Source organism: Harpegnathos saltator, unplaced genomic scaffold, assembly GCF_003227715.2.
Source record: "Harpegnathos saltator strain DR-91 unplaced genomic scaffold, Hsal_v8.6 scaffold86, whole genome shotgun sequence".
Taxonomy (NCBI): Eukaryota; Metazoa; Arthropoda; class Insecta; order Hymenoptera; family Formicidae; genus Harpegnathos; species Harpegnathos saltator.
In genome coordinates this window covers 1,060,981-1,087,494 of record NW_020230713.1, presented here as the reverse complement: position 1 = coordinate 1,087,494, position 26,514 = coordinate 1,060,981, and the positions used below count along the sequence as shown (strand labels likewise).

Here is a 26,514-nt window from a genome sequence, read left to right as displayed (position 1 = left end):
CGACGGCCGATCGTCGCAAGCATGCGTGCACCGAGAGTACAGCATCATTGCCCTAGTAAGTCGCTGCCAAATTTCGGCTGGCAGGCCGGCGATAAATAGTCGCCATTGAGGCGACGTCGTGGAGGGTCGAATCAAGGATTGAGACGCGATCCAACAGTCTCGGCGCAGCGTCGGTTTCGCGGCCATGTTCGTTTCCGCCGCGGTATTCCTTCTAGAATCTCGTCCGTTACACGTCGGACCTGCGCATTAAGTCCGCATGTTGTCCGTGCATAAATCCCGTCGTCCGTTGCGATAAGGACCGTGGCACGCACGGAAAAGAGTGAGCAGAACAAGTCTCGAACGATAAGCGAATTGGCCAATCACAGTCGAGGATTTCAACACGACGATCTTGCGTTCACGATGATGCTCAAATGTGATAGGTTAATTCGCTTACCGTTCGAGTTTCTTATGTGGTTCGCCTAAATCCCGGGCTGATCGATCAACGAGATCAATCTCACGAGAAACGATGCTCTCTTTTTCCCGCTCACTCACACACACTCTCTCTCTCTCTCTCTCTCTCCTCTCTTTGCTGGTAATCTCTTGATTTTCCCTCAATCGCGCTCTCATTACGAACCGCCTTGTTTCCAACCGCTCGACGCGGCTAATAACGCAATAACGGATATTTCTATCGCACCGATCTGACACACGCGCGTTTCTCTCACTCTTTCGCCGGCGTCGCGCGTCCCGCCCCGCCCCGCCGTACACGACAATTCGCTCGCTATTTATCAATTAACGTCCATTCGAATGCTTCGAATCCGCCAGGACATAGCCGTTACGTGCGCACGAGCGCGCTCGTCGATTATTTTCACCGTGATGTAACACGTCGACGTTCAATTACATGCCCCACAGAGATACACGGCATATTCTTAATCCGCCCGCTTGCAAGCGAGAGAAAGAGACAGAGGTAGAGAAGAGAAAGCGCGCGCGCGCGCGCGCGCGCACGGGGATCGAGAGATGAAGACATTACCCTGCAAGCAGTGTTCGCTATGTGCGAGCAAACACACTCGGTAGACGTTATTTCGTTGCCGATCCCGCCCCCGTGCTCGTTCACGTGCGCCTTATCGGTCCATCGCCCGGACGAAGTTCGCTCGCTCAGGGATTAATTAAGAAGCGTGATTTCTGCAATTCCGACGCCGCCGCCGCCGCCGCCGCCTCCGCCGCCGCCGCCGCCGCTGCCGCCGCTGCCACCGCCACCGTCGCCGGCGCCGCCATCTTCGTCGTTTTCGTCACCTTCCCCGTCGTCGTCGCTGCAATCGCGCGTCAGACGCTGAACGAGGTTCGAAGATCGGCTGCCCACGAATGATTCACGCTGCCTACGCGATTTACTACGTTGCCGTAAGTAAGAATCTGTCCGCCGTAAACAAACCCGCCGGCTCGCTGCAAATAGCGACATGTTTATCATCAAGCGCTGTCAATTGACTCTCCCCCCCTCACCTCGTCGCACTCTCTAGCTCGTGTCGCGTTTCGCGGACACGGCGATCGCGCGTGATCGACACATGGTGTGACACGCGATCGTGTTTCCGGAATTCAAATATGAGATCAGAATGTCGGCTGGCATTGTTATGTTCGGTTTGTGTATCGGTACTTGTTACAGAGCCACGATGCTCTTGCCGATAAATACGAGCTGCTTACCACGACGAGTATATGACGGTAACGCCGAAATTTCGTTCTCGGCACTACCACATGCACACGCATATATTGCCCGATGCCCGATGAGAAAAAGTTATGAGAATTAGCGGAATCGCGCCGGCGAGCGAGCGAATGCGCTCGTTCTCGGCCGAGTTGATCATCCTACGCGATCTCGCGTAGGCCGCTCTGCGAGTTTCGGTGCAGTCGCGAAAAATTCGTCGCCTGCCGTCTCTCTCACGACCTTTTTTCCCCTTCTCTCTTTTCGCCGCGATTAATGGGCGAATCAACGCGGTCACGCAACGAACACGTTCCACCAGCGGCGACCGGTAATTAGCCGCGACCGGTTTTGTTCCTCTTTCGCTACGACGTGTGATCGATAAAGCGGCCGGGAGTCCGAGAAAACGTTTATCAGTGCACTCTGTAACGCGAGCAAGCGCGCGCGCGCGCATTATCGGGCCGTCGCGACGGTCGGTGCAACCGATTTCGCTCGAATTCCCGGCTAATTAGTCACGTAAGCGCTAGATCCCGTAATCGGCGATCGCGCGTCGGAATACGACGATCGGATCGCCGCCCCTCATCACCTCCCCCCTCCCCGGCCGCCACAACGGGTATTACGTTGCGCTTGTCGATCGTCGCGCGAGTGTCGGCCGATCGCGCGATTGATAAATCGCGCGATCTAATGGTCCCGCGAGTGCATCGACGTATAAATTTCAGATGCCGAACGAGTAATAAAAACAACAAGCGACCACGGCCGGTATCGCGGCGAGTGTCGAGATGACGGATCGTCGTCATTTAACTGATACCCACGCACGAGAGAAATGAGAGAAAGCAAGAGACGTTTCACCTTGTAATCGTAAATGTGTTGCTCATTGAAACAAATATGAATTTCTATTTTACACGACGCGACGTGACGAATTTAGAGTGAAATTATATATCCTTGACGATCACGTCGCGCACTTGTCATTCGTCGAGTCGTCATTCACGGCAACGCCTTCGATTAGTAACCATTGAAATTCGCCGGCCATGAGGATAAAGCGGAAGTTGTTGCATCGGCATCGAAGCCTCGAAATCGATGTATGTAACACACACACACACACACACACACACACTCACCGTGACCGGAGTAATTTCGAATTATTATGACAATTGCGACACGCGCTCGCGACTCTGTAAACGACGCTCCTTTATTTGCGTCGTGCAGCTACCGTACGCATCCATTAATTAGCCGAGCGCTTCGTTTAGCGCTAGCCGAACGGCTTGCGGTTGTTCTTTCGGCTGCGTGGCGACCCAACAAAGGCGAGGTGGTTATTGTTACGATAATTTCATCGCATATTATATTATGACACACGATGAACGGGCGTCGTGTGACGGTGCACCTTGCAGGCTGTTTTCTACGGTGGTCGATCACCACCACGTACGTACCGGCTCGTTGTCCGAGCCATGGTTGAGCCATGAAAGAGAGCCCCCGCCGGTACGTATATTCCTTTATGGAGCGGTAGTCGCTCTCGCGGCCCGGCGTAATAAACAGTCTTGATAAGTGAATAATGATGAGCGCACGCACGTACGGCGGCCGCGTGTACAATCGCGCACTCGGTCTAATTCAGGGGTTGAAAGAATTATAGGACTCCACTTCGGCGCTCCGTTTCAATTCTAGCGGTTTCGTCGGGGCCTCCGTTCGCGCAAATCTGAATTAAATTACCGTACAATTATCGTCGATAAATCAGCCGCGTTACTAGACTACCTCCTCCGCGAAGAACTATAGCGACAGCTGAGAATTCTCCGCGATCGGATCCGTGGAAAGAGGAAGAAGAGGAAAAAGAAGAAGAAGAAGAAGAAGGGAGAGAAAAAGGAGGAGAGAGAAAAAAAAAAGTAAACGGGACTATTCGCGGCAGCCTCGTGTCTCCGTGGCGTCTATTTCGGAGAGACCGTGACGAGGAAGAAAGGAGGGACCGTTCGTTCGGTTTCTGCCGTCGCGCCGCCGCCGCCACCGCGAACGAATTATGACGCGCTAATGCGCCGTACATTTCCGTCTTCGTGTCCCCGAAGTGGTCGCGCGCGCGATCCGATTCCGTTCAGTTTCCCACACGAGTCGCGCGAACAATCGCGCGTGCGACGATTCCGACCTGATGAGTGACTCGCGACCGATTTTCCAGGGATTTTCCGGCTTACCGCTTGCGGCGGTGCTGGTGCTCGCGTCAGCCGGAGGCTGCGTTTGAAGACGCGTGTCCGCTCGCGCAATGGGTGTGCTAAATACGCGCTTCCGCATTCGGAAAGATGGTCTCGAGTCACGACCCCGATTCCGTCGCATCCTTCATTACGCGTCGCGTCGCGTCGCGTCGCGTCGCGTCGCGTCGCATCGCATCACGTCGCGCAGCGCGGCGCTGCACCGCAGAAGCGCCTCGCGCGCTCGTCTTCTGCGCGCGTGGAGCGGTACCGAAGGAGAGTTATGTACGACTGAAATTTCCCCTGACCTATTTTTAGCTCTGTTCGCGTATATTCTCGTCATCTCTCCCACTTTCGCCACATTGTTGCTACGCTCACTTGGCTCTTTCGTCGGCGAGGTTTTCTAGAATGCACATTGTGATAATTTTGATTGTGCCGTTACAGGTATGCCCCTGTCGATTTTGAATCGCCGATATGCCAGTTATTTCAAGATAAGGGAGATTTCGCGAAATAACTGATTCTCTCTTTGTCTCCCTCTCTCTCTCTCTCTCTCTCGCGCGCGCGCATGCGCTTGCGTTATCCTGCGCGCGAGTTGGTTATTTATATAATTATATAATATACTCGAGTAATATCCGTGGACTTTCTCGAGTATTCAGATATAGAGGCTATCTGTGATTCTCGCTGATAACACTAATTGAAAGAGTTGTTCTCGTGTTTTACCACGCGACCGGCTAACTGTTTCATCACCGAGATAAATGTTTCGCGATTATTTACGCTCCGTGCTCCATCATAATACAGCGAGCTGTTTGCACTGATCCCGCTAAAAATAGCAAAACGCGGAATATCATTGCCGCGTCATTTTCGTCGGAATCAGATGATTTAGAGCCTCGTTTCGTCGTGGAGTAATACTGGGTGGTTTCCGTCGCCGTCGAGCAGCAATCTCGGGAGAAGGAGAGAGAGAGAGAGAGAGAGAAAGCAGCTCTGCTCGGCGCGTCGTGTCGCGTCGTGCGAAAATATTCCGCAATCGAATTTCGGAGGCTGCATTATCATCATCATCTCGCCTTGGTGGGGATCTACGACGATAACTCCACTACGACTATGACTAGGACAATGACGATGACGTCGAGCACGATCATGCAAACAATGATTCGACTGTTCTCACAGCGTCGCGTGTATTTGAAAGTTGCGAGCGGCCTTCAAAGTCGAGAGAGCCGATCGCGAGAAAGAGAAAGGGTGGCGAGGGAGGGATGAGGCGACGCGGGAAACCGTCTGAAGAGGAACAAAGATTTCTGTGTATTGACGTGCCAAAATAGTCGATTCCGCAAAAGCATATTTTCGCGCACTAATTTATCCGCGGAGAGAGACTCACGATCCCGCGCCGCGCCGGTTGTTCGTCGCAGCGACAGCTTTTCTCTCTATTCCGATCGCGCGGTAAAAAGCACACAATGACGGTAGCGTGAAGTTCGATGACTGCGCGGCCAAGTTTCGTGGAAAGCACTCGAGGGTGGCACGTGTGTTACAAGTCATGTCGGTGACTCGCACGCACGCACACACATATACACACGGGAATTTCTTCTTCGTCTTCTTTGCCGTGGGAATATCGTGTACTCGTGAGACGTATGTGGAGATTTTGATTTAAAGCGATTCTCATCCGCGCATGCTGATATTTTTCGCTTCGTGGCACGATTTCTCAGACTTTCGAGGAACGTCTTAAAATATTCCGCGACCCACGAAAGGTCGCGTCCCAAGGAGAAACACGAGTGGTCGCGTGGGTGCATCGTATGCTCCGTCGGAATTTTATCGATGCACGATGCGTTCTTTTCGTGAATCGTTTTCGAATAATTTTCTTACACCCTCACGCGTCAATTCTCACCCCTCATGTGTCACTCTCGCTGGCTTGTCGCAGAATTATAAATACATATAATGCACGAAGGATCTCTTTCTCTCTTTCGCGTGATTTCACGTCGTTTTGTGCGATCGTCTTTCCTCTCGCTTTTGAGAATCCTGAAATCTTTTTCGACAAAATCCAGGTGTGTTATCGCGTGTCAATGATCAGGAAGTGAATACGGGCGCGGCGGGTGTTCTTCGAATCTAGGACCACGTGCATCCGCAGGACGCGAATCCGTTGACTCACGTTCGTCGCGGCGCGAGTGCGACGCGTCCGTCGATTAATCCGCGCTCTCAACACAATGACGACGACGACGACGACGACGTATCTCGCAGCGGGCCAATTAATATCCGTCGTCGGCGGTCCATCTAATAATGTTGTTGTCTCGCGTTCGCGCATCGATATCTTATTTACGCAATGCGCGGCCCTCCTCCCCTCGTGGACGACAAAGTCCAAAGAGGAACCGTCGCGCTCGCGCACAGCGACGTGCCGCTTCGCGCTCTCTGTTGTTGACTCTTCCGCGAATCAAAGGCGAATTATCGTGCTCCATGGTGAATAATTGCTGATCGTTGTTGTTATGCGTTCTCTCCGTGTGGAAACGTTCGATACGGCGGTATATCGCGCCGTAGACGTTTCCCCCCTCCGCAAAGACCTTCTCCGCGACAGACGGCGGTTTTAATGTTTTTCTTCTGTACGTGAAGCTGAGAAACAAGGAGAAAAACGCTGCTGGTACACGGTCGAGCGGCGGAAAACCGTCAGATTAGATTAGCGGAGCGGAGAGGAGAGCTCACGTCGCTGAAGCGTGCGGTGATATTTGTTTAACGATCGGAGAATCAGACAAAGACGAAGGGAAAAAGAGAGAAAGAGAGGAAGGGAAGGTCAACGTTACCAGAACGAAAGATCATGACAGTCCATCCGTGACAAGGTCCGGTTTCCTTTCGGCGGGATTTACAGTAGATTGTACCGGGGTTCCGTGGAAACGTGTTCAGGATAGACGAGCGGGGAACGGTCGTAAGAATTCGATTTTTTTAAGCGCTGCAGTGAAAACGTCTCGGCGCCCTTCGCAGGACGATACTGCTCGCGCGCAGTACACGTGCGCACGTCGGCGCCGTTGTCGTCGCTCCTAAATTAATCATTATCGCGCTCTCTCTCTCTCTCTCTCTCTCTCTCTCTCTCTCCTGGCGTGCGGGTCACGCGGCGCCGTGCCACGCGTCATTACACAACATCGTTGTACAATGTTTGTCGTGCGATTTGTAGATAGACGTACGCGTACGTATACACATACGCGTACGCGCGGCTTATGTACACCGCGCGTGGATCGTGGCCGCTGACGTAGTGCATTCCTAAGATTACAGGTGGACTACTTTTCAAAAAGACGTCCGATAACGCGCGCCTCTCTAATCAATTCTGTACGCGCGCGCGCGCGCGCGCGCCACTCGTCAAGGAATTATCTATCGACTGGCGCTGGCAAAGACTCGCGCGAAAGGAAGGCGGCCGTCAACATCGCCGATGATCTACGATCGCGCGACCGTGCGCTCGAACGTCCAGTCTAAACTGATAAATTGTAAACGGATGCACAAAGCCGCGATCTGGAGTATAACTGTACAATAGAGCGTAGCAAGGTAGAGTGGCCTATGTAGAAGATCGGGGAGATGGCGGCTGATAAAGATGCAAATCTTGTCGATCGTTGTTCCAAGCGGGTTACGAACGCGCGAGAAATTTGTTCGAGAAGTTCTTGTTCCGACGAAAACTTACGACGCAATGTCAGCGCGTCTGGAAACGTGTTAGAGAACACATTCTTTTTCTCTCGTTTTAGTCTCAAAGTTACCGAATGATGTTAGTAAAAGAAAAATATGCTGCGATTATTTGTGCCTGAAGTGATGGTGTCGGGAAAAGTTACGCGAGTGGTCGCGTCGGCGCACCGTATGCGCCGCGGTACTTGCGTCGCGTTTTGCCTTATTATCGCGTTTCACTGCGCGCGTCGCTCGCCGTGACGTTGCTTACGGCGATAACTCGCAAGAGGTAGTTTAAAAGTCGGGCATTTATCGTTGTCGTGATCGTGATCGATGACAGTCGTTGAACATTATCGTCGCTTAACATACGTCTGACATATGTACGGTCTCACGGGAAAGTTGAAGAATGCTACGCATACCTCCGGTCATTCAAGAATGTCCATGGCCGGTCACGTCGGGAAAGCGAAAAAGTCCGTAAAAGCGGCGAGAATAAAGGACGAACGAGCATTCGAGAAGTCAGGTCTTTGAGAAGCGGCCCGTTTGCCGCGTGCCGCTCGAGGCAGTCGCGCTACAAAGTATCTCTCTCTCTCTCTCTCTCTCTTTCTCCTTCTCCTATCTCTCTCAGCGGCCGTACCGAGCGGATGCAACTCCAGAATGGGAGTGCAAGCCGCCGCTGCCGCTGCGGCGGCGCTGCACGGCGCGTACGAGACTCCGTTACTCGTATCGGGTATTTCCCAGAACGCGACTATAAACAAACAAACACATCGAGTCGAACGGAGAGATGGGGAGAAAGAGAGAGGGTATACACTACTACCGCGCGCGTGTGATCACAGCTCTCCCTTCCAAGGCGAGGAGAGTGCAACGACGAGGAACCGCCGCCGCCGCCACCGCGCTGCTCCGCCGTACGCAGGAAAGACAGAGAAGGGCGATCCTGGCGCCGTCGGTTAAGGGCTCCCCGCCACCCAACGACCGCCGCGACCGGTACATGCGCCGTGCGTGGGGTTCCCTGGTTTCTCCCACCAGCCGACGCGAAACCGTCGCGCTCCCTACTACGGAGCAGAAGGAGAGGGAGAGAGAGAGAGAGAGGGAGAGAGAGACGGTTGTTGGTCGCGCGCGCACACATACAATTTCCCCTCCGGCGCTCGAGATCGCAACGCAAAGTCGTCGCGGGCGATCAACGACGGTGACAAACAGTCGGCGCTGTTTGTCATCGATAATGCGAGGGAAGGAAGGTACCCAGGATGTTCCCGCGGCACGAGCCTCGGCTCACACATCGATAGGAACGAAAGATGGATCCCGTGGCTTATTATCATCATCTTCGGTTCGTCGCGTTTTCGTCCCCTCGAATCGACGAGCGATGCGGCTCGTTGCCTCGTCTTGCCTCACCCCTCGTCCCGCCCCGCCCGTCCCGTTTCGTCTCGTCTCGTCTCATCTCGTCTCGCTCGTCGGGGTCATTAATCTCTCGCGCTACTACGCGAGCCCACGCTCGTATAATTTTCATTCTCGAAGCTGCCGTGGCCGCGCGCGCGGCGTTGCAAAGCGAGAGAGCGCAGCGTGCGCGCACGGGACGCATTCCGAGCGAGAGCGGCCGCGTCGGCCCGTTGGCGTGGAATGCGGGAAACAGCGAGGAAGCAGGCTCGCGCGAGGAGAGAGAAGGTGTCTTGATGCTTTCGTTGCAATTTTCGCACTTGACCGCAGGGGTAAGCGTGCTTTACGATCCGCGGTAAGATTACCAGCGCGGCGCGCTGCGACGGTGGAGGAAGTGGCGGTGCTGATGGAGGTGGTTGACGATGATGGTGGTGGTGGTGGTGGTGGTGGTGGTGGTGGTGGTGGTAGTGGTGGTGGTGGTGGCGACGACGACGACGACGACGGCGGCGGCGGCGGCAGCAGCAGCGGCGGCGGCGGCGGCGGCGGCGGCGGCGGTGGTGGTGGAGCTGGTGGTGGAGGCGTTGGCGGCGGCGGGGAACACGTCGCTATCCCCTCCATCCTCTTCTCTCTTTCTCGCTCCTCTGGAGTCTCCCCACCGTCGTTCCCGGATGCGGAGCGACGTAGTGGTGGGGAGCCGTCGGCTACGGGTAGGGCGCAGGGGAAGCTTGCCGCCAATTCGAGCGACTGTTGGTGGGGTGAAAGCGCGGGTTAGCAGCCGGGACACGCCAACCGTTGGATTCAGTAAGCGAACGGCTTTGAACGGCCACGAACGTGTTTTTCGTTCTTCGGTTCCCGCGCATGCATATATACGATATACGACATATATATGTACTACTCGAGACTGACCCGCGTGAAACAACATCGTCGTCGAGAGTACTCAGTCGGTGATCGGCGACGACGTGACAGTAACCAGATCGTACAGCCGCGACACAGATCCGCTTTTCGAGTACACCATCCGTCACCATCGCATCCACCATCATCAACTCCACCACCAACACCAAACCACCCACCAACATCCACCAACAACAACAACAACCACACCCGGCTCCAAAAAGTACCTTCATCCTGCTCTTCGCCCGCATTTCGATTTCGGTTTTCCATCTTCGTTCCCGCAACTGTGGCTTTAATCAATCAAACTGGATTCCAACAAGCAGTACGTGTCGCGATTACATCGCGGCTACCGGAGGCTTAAGAAACTATTCAAGGTAAGGGACCACACACCGCCAACTCCGTAAGACAGACAGACGCACCGATCGAAAGAGAGAGAGAGAGAGAGAGAGAGAGAGAGAGAGAGAGAGAGAGAAGTCGCCCGCGCGCGTCTCGTAGCCGCCCTCCTTCGATTCCTTCGCCGCTCTCGAGGGATCGAAGGGACGCGTTAGGATTCGCGCGCGCGCGCGCGCGCGCACCTACTCGGATACGTTCGTCGTGTATCGTGCGAGCACAGGAAGCCGTAGGTCGTTCGATCGCGTTCGTAATAATAGTGCGGAGTTATCGAGTGTGCCCCGAGTGAGATGGTTTCTCGTGATGAGGAAAGCGAGGATCTGCGATACTCCGACGTAACCGCGCAGAATCCGGAGCTACATTCGTTCGTTTGTTCGCTCGCTCGTTTGCGGTCATTTGAGGCGAAAAGCGTCGAGGCGAGTAGACAATAACGTTAGATACGGTCGCGCGAGATAAAGACGCTACTTGGCTTCTCCCGACCGTATAGAGGAACGCGCATAGTAATAAGCGCGGCGACCCGACGTCGCGAACGAAGATCATCACTCGCGTTTTCTGATCCTTGCGAGAGATTGGCGGGAAAAGCCCGGGCGACCCTGCGAACGCACAAACACGCAAAAATACGCCGCGGAAACAAGCGAGCGTTACAGCGAAGCGCTTTTATCGCAGAAGATATCGATTTTGCAGCGCGACGTTAGCTGTGTAGACAACAATTGCCTGCGAAGTGTATTGTACTTCTATCATAGATCGATAGATAAGTGTAGTATCTCGCAGATCGCTCTCGATGTGTTTACGAGCACGACTTTAATAGATACGTGAGAGAGAGTGAGAGTGAGAGAGAGAGAGAGAGAGAGAGAGAGAGAGAGAGAGAGAGAGAGAGAGCTCGCCGGAAGAGCAGAATCGTCCGTTTTCGAGACGCGCGGAAACGTGAAGCGCAGCGCGATGAAATAAGTAACGGGAGGCGAAGAAGCGAGAAAGAAGAAAGAGAGATGGAGGGAAGGAGGGAGAGAAAAAAAGAGGAGGTTAATATACCGCCTCGCAGCATGAATAATTTACACTCGCTCGAATTTAAATAAATTCGGCCGATGGCTGATGTGGCGGGCTTGAAAAACCGGAGGCGTAATCTCGGCTCGGCTCGAAAGTTGTTTACAGTCGCCGTTGCGACGCAAGTTAATTTCGAACGGATACGCGAGCGCGCACATTCACGCCGGATATCTCGTCCGCTCCGTGTCGCCGGTTATCGCCGAGTTATTTGTTTCGCGAAATTACTCGCGAAAGCTGTCATTCCCGATCATCCTCCTCCTCCGTGCGCGCGTGTGCATAAATAACATATGTGTGACGTAAGTCAAGAATAGCAGTACAAACGAACAATAGTGAGCGACGTGTCACGCCTCGGGTCACTCGATCGCTTCTGAAAAATCGTAAAAATCTTTCGGTGCGATCCGCGACATTCGCGCATCAAGTTATTCCCGCCCAAACGCGAGCGCGCGCTCGCATCGGTATTCGTGATTGTCGTTGAAGATTATCATCCAGCCTTCCTCATACCACGGTCATCAATCATTCAGAGCGTTTTATAATTTTTCGGTTAATCGCCAATTAATAGCCGTGCGGACAACCGCCTATTGAGATTTGCTCCGCGATCGCCGTTATATTTGGAGCTCCTCTCTCTCGGTGTTTCTGATAACGCCGCGCCCGACCGTGGTATATCAGTTACCGCACTCGCACGCACGACATATCCTCTGCACGGTGGCCGAAAATAAAAGGAGAGCGAGAGATTGCGGGAAGCGCGGTGTCGTAAGGTCGTTGTCGTCGCCGTCGCCGTCGCCGTCGCCGTCGATGATGATGTGTGCACGTGAACCGCGAGTGATTGCGCGCGCGCGAGAGACGAGATCCTGTCCCGCCCGCAAACGAGAGAATGCTCGCTGTGGTATAAGCGCGCCCGAAGATGATGCCCCCGACCGAAAAACATGTTTGGTCCGACCGGTTGTTTATACAATATACCATGTGAAAGCAAACACTTTAAAGGTCTCGCCGACGCGGTCGTGGAGTTCGATCTTTGTCGGGGATGCGTTATCTCGACGTCGTGAGACAGAGAAAGAGAAAGACTTCGTCGGGGAATGAAGAAAGAGATAGTAGAGGTAGGGGGTGGAAGGGGCGGGAGTGAAAGAGAAAATAACTAAAATGCGAAGGAGAAGGAGCGCGCGGGGATTCCCGGCTCATTGTCGTTTGTGTGTGCGTGCATGCGTGCGTGTGAGAGAGCAGGGAAATGTATCGTTGTGACCTCTTAAGATTTCGCTTGGCTTCGGAATTCCTCGTCGCTGACGCTTCGACGCAAACACAAACACGGACCCCGCCGAGGAACGTTACGGTAGATAATGCTTCCACTAATGTATCGTAACGCAAATACCGACGCGAGGAAACTATGATCTACGTGTGGCCCGGGGCTACCCCTGGATTAAACCTCACGTATGTAGCGCATAATTCCCCGAAACTTGGTCCCGACTGCCGTGATGCGTGGCAACGAGCGAGCGGGCTGAACTCCTCGGCGAGCAGCACACGCGCGTGTGCGACAGAGAAAGAGTCCCTTCACCTCGGGAGAGAGTTACATGCAAACGGAAAAACAGTCTCTATAACTCGTGTCGTCTAGCGAAACTACTGCGAGTACACCATTGTTCAAACGACATTATTACACGTTTGTCTTTGTCCACTTGTATATAATTATTATACCGTCTCTCTCTCTCTCTCTCTCTCTCTCTCTCCCTCTCTCCCCCTCTCTGCATATTTCCCTTATTCGCCCGATTCCTCCTGCTATCGCAAGTTGCAGTTCCGTTAATACGCAAATACCCAATTTACATAACGCATACCATACGTATACATACGTTGCACGCACGGCGCCTTCGATAAAAGCAATAACGGTACATACAAGCATTAGAAACGTTATTGCTGCGCGCGCGCCTTGATTTTCCGTCCCCTTTGTGCGCGATCGACAAGTGCCCACCGAGCGTGTGGTGTTGCTTGTGCGTGTGTGTGTCAATGTGTCTATCGCTCAATCCGACAGACGAGATCTCCCTCGGACGGCTAACGCGCCGTGTGTTATCGAGACGAAGATCGCAACAAAGTCGAAATATGTTATTACAGGTCGACTGTTGCTCTGTCTAAATATCACTCGCCCTGAATTCGAGCTCCTGTTTCGCACACATACACACACACACACACACGCACACACGGCTTGCTCCTTAGATACACGAGATTGTCGTAACCCACCCTAGACTAGCGTCTAACATCACGCTTCATCATCCTATCGTGGTGGACATGCAAAGTCCCGAATAAATCGTAATTCGAAGCTCGAAGGAATCCGGGTTCCACGATAATGTCCTGAGACAAGCTTTCTGGGAATATCGGGGAACTCGTAATGACCTGAAACGCATTGTTATCTGGACATCAGTCAAAGAGATAGCGTGTTAAAATGCGTTCTTAATGGCATATTTGAGAAAATGGAAGACCCTGAAGATAAGTCACATTGTGTTCTCTTCAAAGAGTCTTTTCATTTTTCGAGAATATGCCACTTCAGGGCATTATCTCCTTTGTATTTGTTGCTGTTCTCAGGTATAATAACCTTGCAAGACATTGCTTTTCCAGAGGATTTTTTTAAATTCTGAGAAAGTTAAATTTTGCGACATTGTTCCAAAATTGGGATTCCAAGATGTCTCACGCTACTCCTTGCATTATAGCACGATCTCTTTTATCCCTCTCTCGAAGCCTTGCATGTTCACCATTGCTGTGTATGTTCACGCATATAATTTTCTCTAACAATAAAATAAAAACGACATCAGGAACGGCGCATATCAAAGATCCAAAGTGCACCTTAAAAAAGAAAAGGAAAAGACTAATCTCATCTATTAACAAGTGTACACGCAACATTATCACCATCGAGATCGATACGAATATATACGTATATCGAGGCAATGTCGCGGCGTTACATCGTTTCTGTTACGAACGCGATATTGCCGATCTGTCGTATCTTGTAGCTTTACTGTTGGTTTTTTCTCGACGCCAGGCAATGTCTGTTCTTTCAAGAGTACGTATCGTATCGTTACGATCGAACCACTTGTACTTTATACTTTCATTCACTCGCTTAGAAAATATTTGTCTTGATAAATATTCCTCCTTGCTCTCTCCCTCACTCTGCCCTCTTCCCCCCCCTCTCTCTCTCTCTCTCTCTCTCGCTCGCTCGCTTATAAACAATATATCGTGTGTTCGCTTTCCCGACCATAATTTGTTCTTTCCGTCTTCGTGTGTTTATTTTCCACGAGTCTATCCTCGTCGCAGGATGCGACGAGAAGAGGCTCGTGCCCTACTGGAACGCCGAGCGAACCGTATTTCTATTCAATTCCATTCTCTCTTTCTCTCTTCGTCGAACGCTTTTACTCGTCCTCGCGCGCCGGCATCGGCGCGTGATCCAATTTAGCCGCGCTCGTTCGTTCGCTCGCTCGCTCACTCGCTCGCGACACGTTTCTCAGCGTCTGCGAATGCAAAACATCTCATTCACGGGCAAAAGTGCTGGCCGCCTGCGCGCCAATAGGCGTAGTCCCTTCTGCGAGAGCGGCAAAAACGAGAGTAGCGGCTCGCGTGAAAGAGAACGAGAGAGAATGAGAGAGAGAGAGAGAGAGAGAGAGAGAGAGAGAGAGAGAGAGAGAGAGAGAGAGAGAGAGAGAGAGACAGAGAGAGAGAGAGAGAGAGAGAGAGAGAGAGACAACGAGAAGAAGGTGATGGAGGAGGAGAAGGAGAGAAGGAGGGGGTACACGACGGCAGGATGTGGGGTATGCAGAGAGTGCGTCGCTCTCCTTCGTCCCTTCATCCTCCGCCCGCGTCTCGCGAAGGGAAAGGGAGACGTGGGACGAAGGGGATGGGTAAAACCGCGTACTGGGAGAGAACGGAGCGCCATAAGATGCGAAAAGGGCAGAGGGAGAGAGCGAGAGAGAAAGACGATGATAGAGAGAAGACGGGAGAATGCGCGAGAGGGAGAGGAGACGCGCGGAGCTAAAATTAGAATGTCCGTTGGAATGCCGCTGGGTGGTAGTGGTGGTGTGTACAGGGTGATTCAGCAAGAGAGAGGGAGAGAGGGGGTCGAGGGCAAGAGAGAGGGAGAGAAAGAGAGACACAGAGTAGAGATATGCGAGGATAGTTTATTTCGTCCTGGGACGAAGCCCCTAAGGACGCGTAGCGGATATGCGCTCCAAGTGCGCATACTTACATACGCATACTTGCGCTCGGGCGCGATATACTAAGAGTACCGGAAAGCGGTCGATCTTGCGTTACGACTCTCTCATCTCCTCTCCTCTCTTCTTTTTTGCCACTCGATATCTCTGTCTCTCTCTCTCTCTCTCTCTCTCTCTCTCTCTCTCTCTCTCTCTGTCTTTCCTCGCACTGCTCCTTTTTCGCACGCCTTTTATACGCTCGTCGCCGGAAATAGATTCGCGATCGACGCGATCCGAGAATAGTCTTTAACCTTTTCATCCGGATTTCACGGGGCGGATAGTGGTAGTAATGGTAGAAGTAGTAGTAGTAGTAGTAGTAGTAGTAGTAGTAGTAATAGTACTCATCCGCGACCGTGCTATTTTCAAGTGGAACATTATTTTCGTCACGGGATACTTTTATTCCCGCAGGACCGACGAGCGCGGACCATCTCGACGGGATGGTCGAAGGACGCGGACGGATGTCTCGTTCTCCTGTATCGCTTCGCTCATTCGCGAAGTAAAATTCCCGTTTTTTGGCGACAGCTGCCACAACAGGCGGGCCCGGGCCTTGGGCGCCTCGCGGCCGACATTCAAATATAGACAATTGTTTTTCAAATACCGCTGCGCGCGATATTCTCATCTCTCTCATCCCTTTTTTTTTTCTCTTTCCGGTTCACGTTATCTACGATCTAAGCAAATCTCCCAGGTCATTCCACGGCGAACCGTGTCGCCCGATTCGGTTCGCGTATCGATTATTTCTACGGTCTCTCCACCTCGTCTTGATATCTGACAATCGAGGCGAGGCTCTTTGCGTTTGCGGAGCGCCCGATATCTGCCCGGTGGTGGTTGGTTATATACCTCGTCGTCGACGACGACGACGTCGGCGTCGGCACATGAGGGACAGTGTGTGTAAGCAGGCGCGGGAGGAGCAGGAGTTGACGGGGGGCAGCCGGCGAGGAATAGATAAGCAAATAAATAAACTAGCGGGGCAAGGCGAGTCAAGGCGAACGCGCGAGACGGAGAAAGAGAAAGAGAGAAAGACGGAAAGAGTAGGGCCGGTGATTCTCGGGCGAACGCTCGTCGGCGGGGTCGACGGCCTGACACGGATGGTTGACGCCGTGGGGCCCGCCTCGTAACCGGCCTGGGAAGAAGAAGAAGAAGAAGAAGAAGAAGAAGAAGAAGAAGAAGAAGAAGAACGAGAAAAGGTAGATAAAGAGAGAAAAGAAAAGGGCCCACCACCGTGGAAGGCGCGTTTTCGCCCTCCGCGAAGACGATCGAGTACCCCCCGGCTCGACGATCGGCCCGGGTTATTTAGGTCTCTGGTTCCTGTCTGGATTATAGATGAAGACCGGAATACTGTTAAAGAGTGAGAAAAAGACAGAGGGAGAGGGTGAGAGGGACAAACCGAGATAGGGGGACAAAATGAAGCTAGATCGCATTCTAAAAAATTTAAACGAACGGCGCGAGCGAGCGAGCGTGCGTGCTCTTTGATCGATTCGGAGTGGATTTTCGGTGACATCGATAGCTCTTATCACCTTAGCTCTCTCCATTGAGTATAGCACACGGGTGTCGCCGAGTACACCACTACTACGACTACTCTACTACTTTCGTGCTTTCGTCTCGGCAGCTTCGTCCCCTTCCTCCTCCTCCTCTTTCTCCCGTAAAAGAGTGATCGATGGGCGACAGAAAGCGGCGAGCCAAGAGGGAAGGGGCGAGGAGGCGGGTGGCACGAAATTGGGGCGTTGCGTATTTATCGCTCCTATCTCGTCGCTATTTACCGTACCTGCGGCTTTTCGCCGTCGGCCCGTTTTATCGTTCGCCCATTTTATTTCTCCCCCCCCCCCCCCCCCCCCCGCCTCGTTCGAGCGCGCCGTTATACTTGTATATAACGCGACCGGATATTTTTTATTAGATTTCTTTCGTTTGCTCCCGGGGCCTGATCCGCCGTGTTTCCTCGGACGGCGATTTCATTCCGCCTTTGTGGTTCCGCCTTGTCCTTTCCTTCCTTCCCCCATTATTGAACTCGTCAGAGTTAATTAGTATTCCCGGCTGACATTTCATATTTATTCGTTGATTAACATTCCGCGCTCACTCGTTACACCGTAAACTACTTTCCGTCTCTACGCGGAGAGAGAGAGAAAGAGAGAAATCCTCTCGCCGGGAATATATAATATGCAAGAGTTTCTTACTTGTCATAAATTACATCTCTTTTATTAATTGTATACCGTGCAACTTTTCTTCGCTATTTCTTTTCCTCCTCTCTCTCTCTCTCTCTCTCTCTCTCTCTCTCTCTCTCTCTCTCTCTCTCTCTCTCTCTCTCTCTCTCTCTCTCTCTCTCTCTCTCTCTCTTCACCGCATATTTAATTGCGCATTCGGTCGGTGAACGCGAGGGGGAGAGCACTCGCTCTTCTTCGGAGCTCGAATATAAACGTCCCCCCTCTCCCAGCCTGGGCTGTGGAAAAATTCGACGCCAGAATACCGTGCCTCGTTTCGCCGTCGTCCTCGTTGCGTCGTCCCCCTGCAAATGCGAAGTGCTTCATTACGGCGGACCGGGCAATCATAAAAGCCGAATGCTCGATGAAGTGATAAAACTTAATTCGCCTGCACACGGCTGTTATACAAACAACGGCTCCATCGCGCCCGCCGCGTCCGTGTTTTTCGCGGGACACGCTCGTCTCACACCCGCGAGAGGGGGGAGAGGGAGGAGAGGTTTACGATTTTTGCGGGGTTTTACGGTTTATTTTTATCGGCGGCGTTATACCAGAGCTCGCGCGTCGACGATGACTACGACGACGACGACGACGACGGTTCTGTGTACAACACGAAAGGAAAGCCGTCTTCCCATCCTACCCGCCACACCGCGCGAAGCGAAAGAAGAACGTGCTCTTGCATTCAGTTGCTTTTTACAGTCGACTTTTATGAAACTCCTGCCGAAATCATCGTTCCCGGCCGGCCTCGCCGATAATCGCGGCAACGCGGTTGCGAACAGTTGCGAAAACATCACCGCGGTATCGGGATTAACTTCTCTCACTCGTGCGAGTGCGAACACGCGCACGAGAGAGTGAGAGTGAGATAGAGGGTGAAGGGGGGGGGAGAGAACGAGAGAGCTAATTATCGATCCGTCACCTCGTTATATCACTTCTCACGCGACAGACCGTCGTCTGAATTATTATTGCGTATCGTTTAAGGACTCGGAGCCGGTGTGTTTCTCCTTGTCGAACAGCTGTCACAAATAATCGTAAAGGTGGACTCAACAAGCCGTGCATAACGTCGCCGTCGCCCGTCGTCATTCATCACGCCATGATTTGCAGCGCGTAGCAATAACACGCGCCGGTTATTCGCGTCATTGTGGCCCCGTTAAGCGATAAGATGTCCCCGGGAGACGGGGGAGATTAATGATATGGATATAATCCAGAATATATGGATGAGTACAATGACGTTCGGAGTTGTTTTCTTTTTTTATATTCGTTACGCACGACAAGTGTCTGCGGACGGCGGGCGGAGGTCGACTTTTCCTTAATTAATACGTCGAGAGCGCGGTTTTCCGCTGGCGAACGAATTGTAAGTCCCCGGATGCGATTTGAATAATAAAATCTCTCTTGACGTTGTAAAGTTGACGTAAGTGCGCGCACGCGCACTTGGTTCAAATGTCAATATCGTCAATGGCAAAGCAGCAGCAACGAGTGCAACCCTGATCTCTATATATTGTATAAACCTCTCAGATTGTCCTCGGTGAAAGATCAATCTGAAAAACCCGTCAAAGAGACTTCGAATCGGTCGTTAGACTTGAGAGATCGAGAATTACGGTACATCTTCTGTCTACTTCAAAGCGTACGCTCTTCTCTTTCCGCGCATTCTTTGATATATCTTCGTCGACAAAGATATCTCTTACTGACGCGAGGATAATACGCGACGGAAAATCGCTCCGCGCACATCCTGCCGTCGATCGAGGAAGGCGGGAAACCTGTTGCGAGGCTCCTTTTGCAGGAACCTCTTCGGGGTCGCCTTTCGGCGGAAATGCAATGGTAACGACAGTCGAGAGGTCGACGGGCATCAGAAGGGGTGAGAGAAAGAGAGATAAAGAAGGAGGAGAGGAAGCTTGAACTGCATTCGATCGTCTTTCGAACCGGAAATGAGGCGATCAGGGTCGCGCATTTTTTTTTCGCGGGAACCGCGAGCTCGCGTTCCTCCTCGGGGCGGAAATACGCACTTTCTCGCCGACCCAGCCGGTTCGACTCCGCCCTTCGCGCCGCGACGACAACCCTCCATTGAATTTCATATCTCTGAACGAAGAGCAGTATTTTTTAATCGCTTTCAACCCCCCGGCGTGCCCCTCGAGCAGGTACTCCACTTGGAACATCTGTTGCTCAACCTGTATCGCCGCGGCTGCCGCGCCTTATACGCCGCGCAACCGATCCCTTTGCAACTTTTTCTGCCGCGAGAAAAGAAGAGACGGGAATAAGGAACGGAAAACCGGGGCGCGCGTTCGTGAGAGGGAGAGAGAGAGAGAGAGAGAGAGAGAGGGGAGGAGGGAGGGAGAGAGAAAGAGAGCGAACCCGGTCCGCGTTTTAGCGTATCGAGCGCGTCTCGAACGGGTCGCAATTACGCGCGCTACGTCTCGAGAGGTAGCTAACAATAATCTCTGCCGTTGTAACGAAGAAAATGCCCCTCCTCCCGAGGGGGGAGCGGGTAGCAAATGGAAAGCGTCTCGTTCTCGAGTCGTCGTTCCTGTTCCTCGATTTTGCATTGCTGCCTTGTTAACGTCTTCGAGCGAGCGAGCGAGCGAGCGAGCGAGCGAGCGAAATCGTGTCTCGTCTCTGCTCTTCCACGAGGCGGATCTTGAAAGGAACTGCACATCGCGCACGCACGCGGTGGGAGAATGCTCCAACGGCGACTCTCGTCGCGCTCTCGGCCAAATTAGAATACTCCTCGATATTGATCTGCCGCGCGTGTGCGATTTGCATAGCACGTAAAAAAAAGGAGCGAACGATAGGATGTGTTTCCCGTGAGCGAGCGAGCGAGCGAACGAGCGTGAAAATAGCGATCTGCTTATGAAAGCGCGCGCGCGCGCGATTAACCTCGTAAACTTTGGACTCTGTTGACCCGCGTAACCTTGATCTTCACGGTGCGCATGGGACGCACGTGTCTTCGTCGTCGACGACGTTTCTCGCATTTTGCATAACGCGAAGAACGTACGCGCACGCGATAGAGGGAGAGAGACCACGTCTCTCTCTGTCTGTCTCTGTCATGATGACCCGCGGCACGACGCCACCACGTGCCGGTCGCGGTGATGTCACTTCCGGTACGTGATTTCCTGGTACCGGACGGCCGTTAGCGGATGAGAGGAGTTAAGTGCCGGACACGGGAGTTCGTGCCTCCTCTGCGTGAGCGTCTCTCGCGTCTTCCGGAGCGGAAAAGATAATGAGTGCGCCGCGAACGCGATCGCGAGAGGGGAAAGAGCATGGCGGGCCGCGTCTTAACGTTGAATTTCATTCACGGCCTCGAGATCGGCACTCTATGCGTGACGACGCTTCCTCGCAAGTCCTCTCGCCACGTCGCGCTGATAAACCGGAAAATCGTAACTAATTATCGGACGCCTCATCTATTTTTGACGGAAGAAATAAGCGTTTGCGAGAGAGAGAGAGAGAGAGAGAGAGAGAGAGAGAGAGAGAGAGAGAGACAGAGAGAGAGAGAGAGAGAGAGAGAGAGAGAGAGAGAGAGAGAGAATCTTCTATCTACTTCCGTTGACGTTCGACTTTGGACGGCCTCGACTTGACACCGCCGTCACCAAGTTCATAACCGCTAACATTATCGGAATGAAGCATAAAGCAGCGTCACGTAACAGCTTAACAGCGTAACAGCGTGGCTTAACAGCTTTTTTTTGGATTTTTTTTAGCGAGTGCGTTGTCGGCGCGCGAGCAAACCATCAGAATCAATTGCATCCGGTCGGTGGAATCTGAAACGATCCGCCTTTCGGTTGCAGCGTGTGGCGAACCAGGCGCTTACCGTTTCGCCACAGCCGGCAGTAACGGTGGAGGGGCCGGTGTCTAAAATGTCTCCACCGACGAACGACGTGACCAACGGTGTGGTAGCGCCACCCAGCACCCTGGCGCCCCGGGTTCCACCGACCGCGAACCCGTCTCTGACCACCATTAACCCACCGACGCACAAGCGTACTCCGAAGGATTTCATCTTTGGCAAAGTGATCGGCGAGGGAAGCTTCTCCACCGTGAGTCTCTTGTTTTGTCTTGCACTCTTGAGTACATATAATCTACAGAGAAAGTCAATGAAACGAGCTAACGAGCTGCATCGTGAGTTCACATTCACTTGTCACTCGTTGGGCGATTGAAACTTTAGTCGAAGCAATGTTCAAAAGGAGCAATGAGAATCGGCGCGGCAGGAAACGTAACGCGTCAGTTACTACACGTCTCGATAGCCGATTCCGATAGCCGAGATTCCTATCGGCGCGAATTTTTTTATTATCTCGCAAGAGCGCGCGTGAAACGCAAGTCGTGTGAAAGTCTATGAAACAATGAGAGACTAAAACACCGTGTGTTCTTCCATCAGGTTTACCTTGCCAAGGACATCCACAGCAGCAAGGAGTACGCGATCAAGGTGTGCGACAAGCGTCACATAATCAAGGAGAAAAAGACCGAGTACGTGAAGCGCGAGAAGGAGGTGCTGAACATGCTCGCGGGCGCCAAGCACTCGTTCGTGCGTCTGTTCTGCACCTTCCAGGACATGGAGAGACTCTATTTCGTCCTGTCGTACGCTAAGAACGGCGAGCTCCTGCCCTATATCAACAAGGTGGGCTCCTTCGACATCGAGTGCACCAAGTTCTACTCGGCGGAGATCCTGCGTGGTCTCGAGTACCTGCACGGGCTCGGCATCATTCATCGGGATCTCAAGCCGGAGAACATCCTGCTGGACGAGAAGATGCACGTGCTCATCACCGACTTTGGCAGCGCAAAGATCCTCAAGGAGGACCCGGAGACGGTAATGACGCATCCTGCTTCGGACGACACAGAGCAGGAGCAAGAGCAATACTGCAGGGAACGCAGGGGCTCCTTCGTCGGTACCGCTCAGTACGTATCACCCGAGCTCCTGATCGAGAAGAGGGCGAGCAGGGCGTCCGATCTTTGGGCCCTGGGCTGCATCGTCTACCAAATGGTCGCCGGTCTGCCACCTTTCCGCTCCAGGAGCGAGTACATGATATTCCAGAAGATCCTGAAACTCGAGTACGAGATACCGGACGGTTTCTGCGAGCTGGCGAGATCTCTCGTCAGCCAGCTGCTGGTCCTGGAGCCATCGGGACGATTGGGCGCTCAGGACGAGCACGGCGCCGGTTATCCTAGCATCAGGGCGCATCCTTTCTTCGAGGGCGTCGACTTCGAGACCCTCCACGAGCAGACACCGCCACCGATTTATCCGTATCTACCTGGCACGTCGGAGCACGAGGAGCTTAGGTCGCAGTACAAGGTGCCAGATAATCTTGAACCCGGCCTCGACGATAAGCAGCTCACCAGACTCCTCGGGCTGGGCATCGGCGAAGACACTGACGACGACGACGACACCACTACCGAGACCGGCGCGGAGCAGCACGCCGCCAAGCCCGTCAGCAAAACCGCAGCCGTGGAGAACCCGAGGCGGCGGACCAACACCGACGGCAACATCGCCGATCTCACGCCGGAGGAAGTCAGGAAACGGCTGGAGTCGCAGCACGCGAGTCCCTGGCGCAAGATCGTCAAAGACAATCTCATAGTGAAGCAGGGTTTCGTCAACAAAAGAAAAGGCCTCTTCGCCAGGCGGAGAATGCTCCTGCTCACCACCGGACCACACTTATACTACGTCGAACCCATGAGCCAATCGCTCAAAGGCGAGATACCCTGGAGTCCCGAGCTGAGGGTAGAGCCGAAGAATTTCAAGATCTTCTTCGTCCATACGGTAAGCACTCTGCTTCTTATTGTTACTGTTGAATCATAGTAATAATCGAACACTCTCTCGCCATTTCCAAAATCATCGCTCACCTCGAGATTTCGCGAACTGTTTCTCCCATCATTTCCCTCTGACAATCGGTAGCAGTATGTGTAAATATCGGACTTGTGTGCGCTTACAGCCAAACAGGACATACTATCTCGAAGATCCCGAGGGATTCGCATTGGAATGGTGCAAAGCTATCGAGGAGATGCGAGTCCACTATTACGGCCTGCGAGAGACCGCCGCTTGAAGAGAGAGAGAGAGAGAGAGAGAGAGAGAGAGAGAGAGAGAGAGAGAGAGAGAGAGAGAGAGAGGGAGGAGGAGAGACAGAGAGAGAGAGAGAGAGGGAGAGAGAGAGAGAGAAGGAGGCGGCGAGCTCGAGTGATCCAACAGGCAGACAGACAGAACGTAACGAGCAACAATGGTAAAGTCCGCGAGTGGCAATCGCTACGTCCGTATCTGACGAGAGGAGACACGACGAAATCGATCGCTCGCCACCTTAGCCGATTATATAAAGTAGACTAGTAGAGCCTTGTCGCGTGCACGCCGGACGCGCGCACGCGTGCGCTGTACAGTTTAGGACAAATTCGTTAGGCAAATTCCCGCAGAAGGAGAGAAAGCCGCGAAACCTCCGTCGAAGTAATCATCGTCGTGCGATGACTTACCGTTACTTACGTTCGCTATTTATTTCACCGATCCTTTGGAATGAAGAGAGACAGAGAGAATCGCAATCGGGGTACGCGCGCGGATCGCACGACGCGCGCGCGCGCAGAAAAAGAGGGAAGAAAGGAAGACGGAGGATTAGAGAAATTTTTAGCCAAGGCTTCTTCGCGACGCCGCGTGTCGTACTCGCGCAGCGTCCGCTGCTGCTGCTGTTGCCGCCGTGTGACGTAACGCGCGTGTGCATATGTGTATGAGATCGAGGTCGCCTGGGGCAAAGGAAAATAAAGTCCGCGCACTCGTAAATTTCCATGTTTACAATTCTCGCAATACGATGCGTAATCGGGGCCATCTCCACAGTGCCGTCAAATCTTTTCTTTTTTTTTTCTTTCTTTTCTTTTTTCTTTCTTTTTCGCAAACTCATGAATCGGCTTCCAAAAAGAAATCGGCGACGACCGTGCCGATTCTCACATCTTTTAGAAAAAAAGGAGGGAAACGGAAGAAACGGGAGAGGGGAGAATGGAATGGAATGGAATGGAGGAGGTGCGATTGGTTCCCTCCCATCTCGAGCGCGGACACGACGACGTCGCACGCGGCGCTTAAATAGCACTTTTATTATTCTTAAGCATATAGTGAAATTCGTCGGGCGCAACAAATTGATGCCGGACGACATTTAGACGGAATTAATTAAAAGCCGAGCGGGCGACTTTCTTCTTAGCGCGCTAGTCGCCGCCGGTAACTTAGAAGTCAATTTATGTGTAGTAGCATCGAAATTAGCTAGGAAAGTAAAAACAAGGAGAAATCACGAAAAATGCAATGGAGGATAACGAGTCACTTTGCAGCTTTAAATGTAACGTTCGTTACGTCGCCTGGAAAGGATCCTCGGAACCTCACGACGTTCCGGGTGATCTTTGCTCTCTTCGTGGTACACACACACACACACACACACACACACACACACACACACACACACACACACACACCCCGCATACATCCACACAGTATTCCTCCTCGTCACGTCGTTCATTTGTCTCCTCCTCCTCCTGCCTCTCCCTTTCTCGTTCACCCTCATTCGTCTCGCCCTTCAACCTCCATCTTCTCGTGAATATTCTCTGTAAATATTATACATAGTGCGTTTCCACGAAGAGCAGGCTTCGTAGGAACACTAGTGTAACATAGTAGATACGTAAGTAGAAAATAAAAGGAAGTATCGTTGTCTTACCACGGCATTTTTTTCGCGCTTAAGTTCCACTCCGCTTCTCGTCTGGCCCTCGCGGACTCGAGCATGCGATCGGTGATGACTGTTAAAGGGGTGGCGGGATGTCGGAGGTGAGGAGCGGGTGTCGGTTGTTCTCGGACTCCTCCGACTTTCCGTGGCCGCACGTTCGTTTGTACAAAAGTAAGCGGTGGAGGAGAGAAACACAGAGAAATGATGCAAACGGGGCACGGGGGAAGACGTGCGTGCGCGCGCCTAAGAGAACGCGCGAACGACGGACTTGTTCGTGTTTCTTACCCCTCCCGTGTGAGAAAGACTACTACAGATATACACATATGCGAATATACGCCCGAAGAAGAACTCTAGATAGCAATATGTAGACTCGTTTCTTGTTTTTTCCTCTTTCTTTTTGTAAAATAGCTTTAAGAGGCGCTAGTAGAGATTTGTTTAGGTGCGTATGTCGATTGGTTAATTATCTCATAGTCTCTACTACTAGTGCGACTGTATCGGTATGATTTACTATTAGCATCTAGCGAAATTATTATGAATACTTATTCACTACTTCGCGTTATATTGCGCCCCGAGCCGGTCGATGTGTATTACCACTACGAGTATCCATTTCCTCACCCTTCGCCCCTGTATTACCTCATCCTTTGTCCTTCCTCTGACGAGCGTCCACTCACTTACCCCCGCCCCCTCTCGCGTGTATCTGTAATTTAATTGAACGGCCTCGCGCATCGTTTATTTATTCTTACCTCGTTATACTTGCCTCGAACTTATTTATTTTCGTTCTTCTCCTATATAATATATTATCGTGCGCGCGCGCGTGATGACTGTCACAGCGTTCGTATAGAGATTACAGACTAGTTACTACTCGCTACCGCCACACACTGCGACTATATATATTTACTATTTATATTATTATCTCGCTATTATACTATTAACTCTATTCCTACTATTACCTATTTACCATCACTATTACTATTATCGTCACCACTGCGCTGCATTGTTACTACGTTTTACTGCGTATATATATATATTATATATATATATTCTATATTACACGTCAACTATTGTCGTTAGAGCTAGCTGTTTTTAGGTAAAAGGAAGAAAAACGTTCCCTTGTAAATACGTACCGCGCCGACGCGTTCGAGGGAAATGTAAAGGAAGAGGAAAGAGACGTAGAGACATATCGAGACGTGACTCTATCGACGTGACATCGCGACCGAGCTGTATAAGTCCGATCCGTGTATAATAATACGTTTGTATGATAAACACGTGCGCAAATATATATATATATACATATATATATATATATATACACAC

General features: G+C 52.3%; 1 protein-coding gene across 10 annotated transcripts in view; it reads left to right on the top strand.

Annotated features, from left to right (window-relative positions):
• Pdk1 (Phosphoinositide-dependent kinase 1) overlaps nt 1-23,626 on the top strand; it is a 366,917-nt gene extending 343,291 nt beyond the window's left edge. For 2 of the 10 annotated variants that reach the window (XM_025307411.1, XM_025307413.1), the window contains 3 exons: nt 21,319-21,564; nt 21,903-23,279; nt 23,452-23,626. In XM_025307411.1, the coding sequence (XP_025163196.1) occupies nt 21,319-21,564; nt 21,903-23,279; nt 23,452-23,562 (1,734 nt within the window). In that variant the 3' untranslated portion in view covers nt 23,563-23,626. Of the gene's footprint in view, nt 1-928; nt 944-1,262; nt 1,375-9,502; nt 10,086-16,361; nt 16,541-21,231; nt 21,565-21,902; nt 23,280-23,451 lie in introns of those variants that run through there. The other 8 variants (XM_025307410.1, XM_025307409.1, XM_025307415.1 and 5 more) reach the window with 7 other exon arrangements.
• The last annotated feature ends 2,888 nt before the right edge of the window (nt 23,627-26,514 follow it).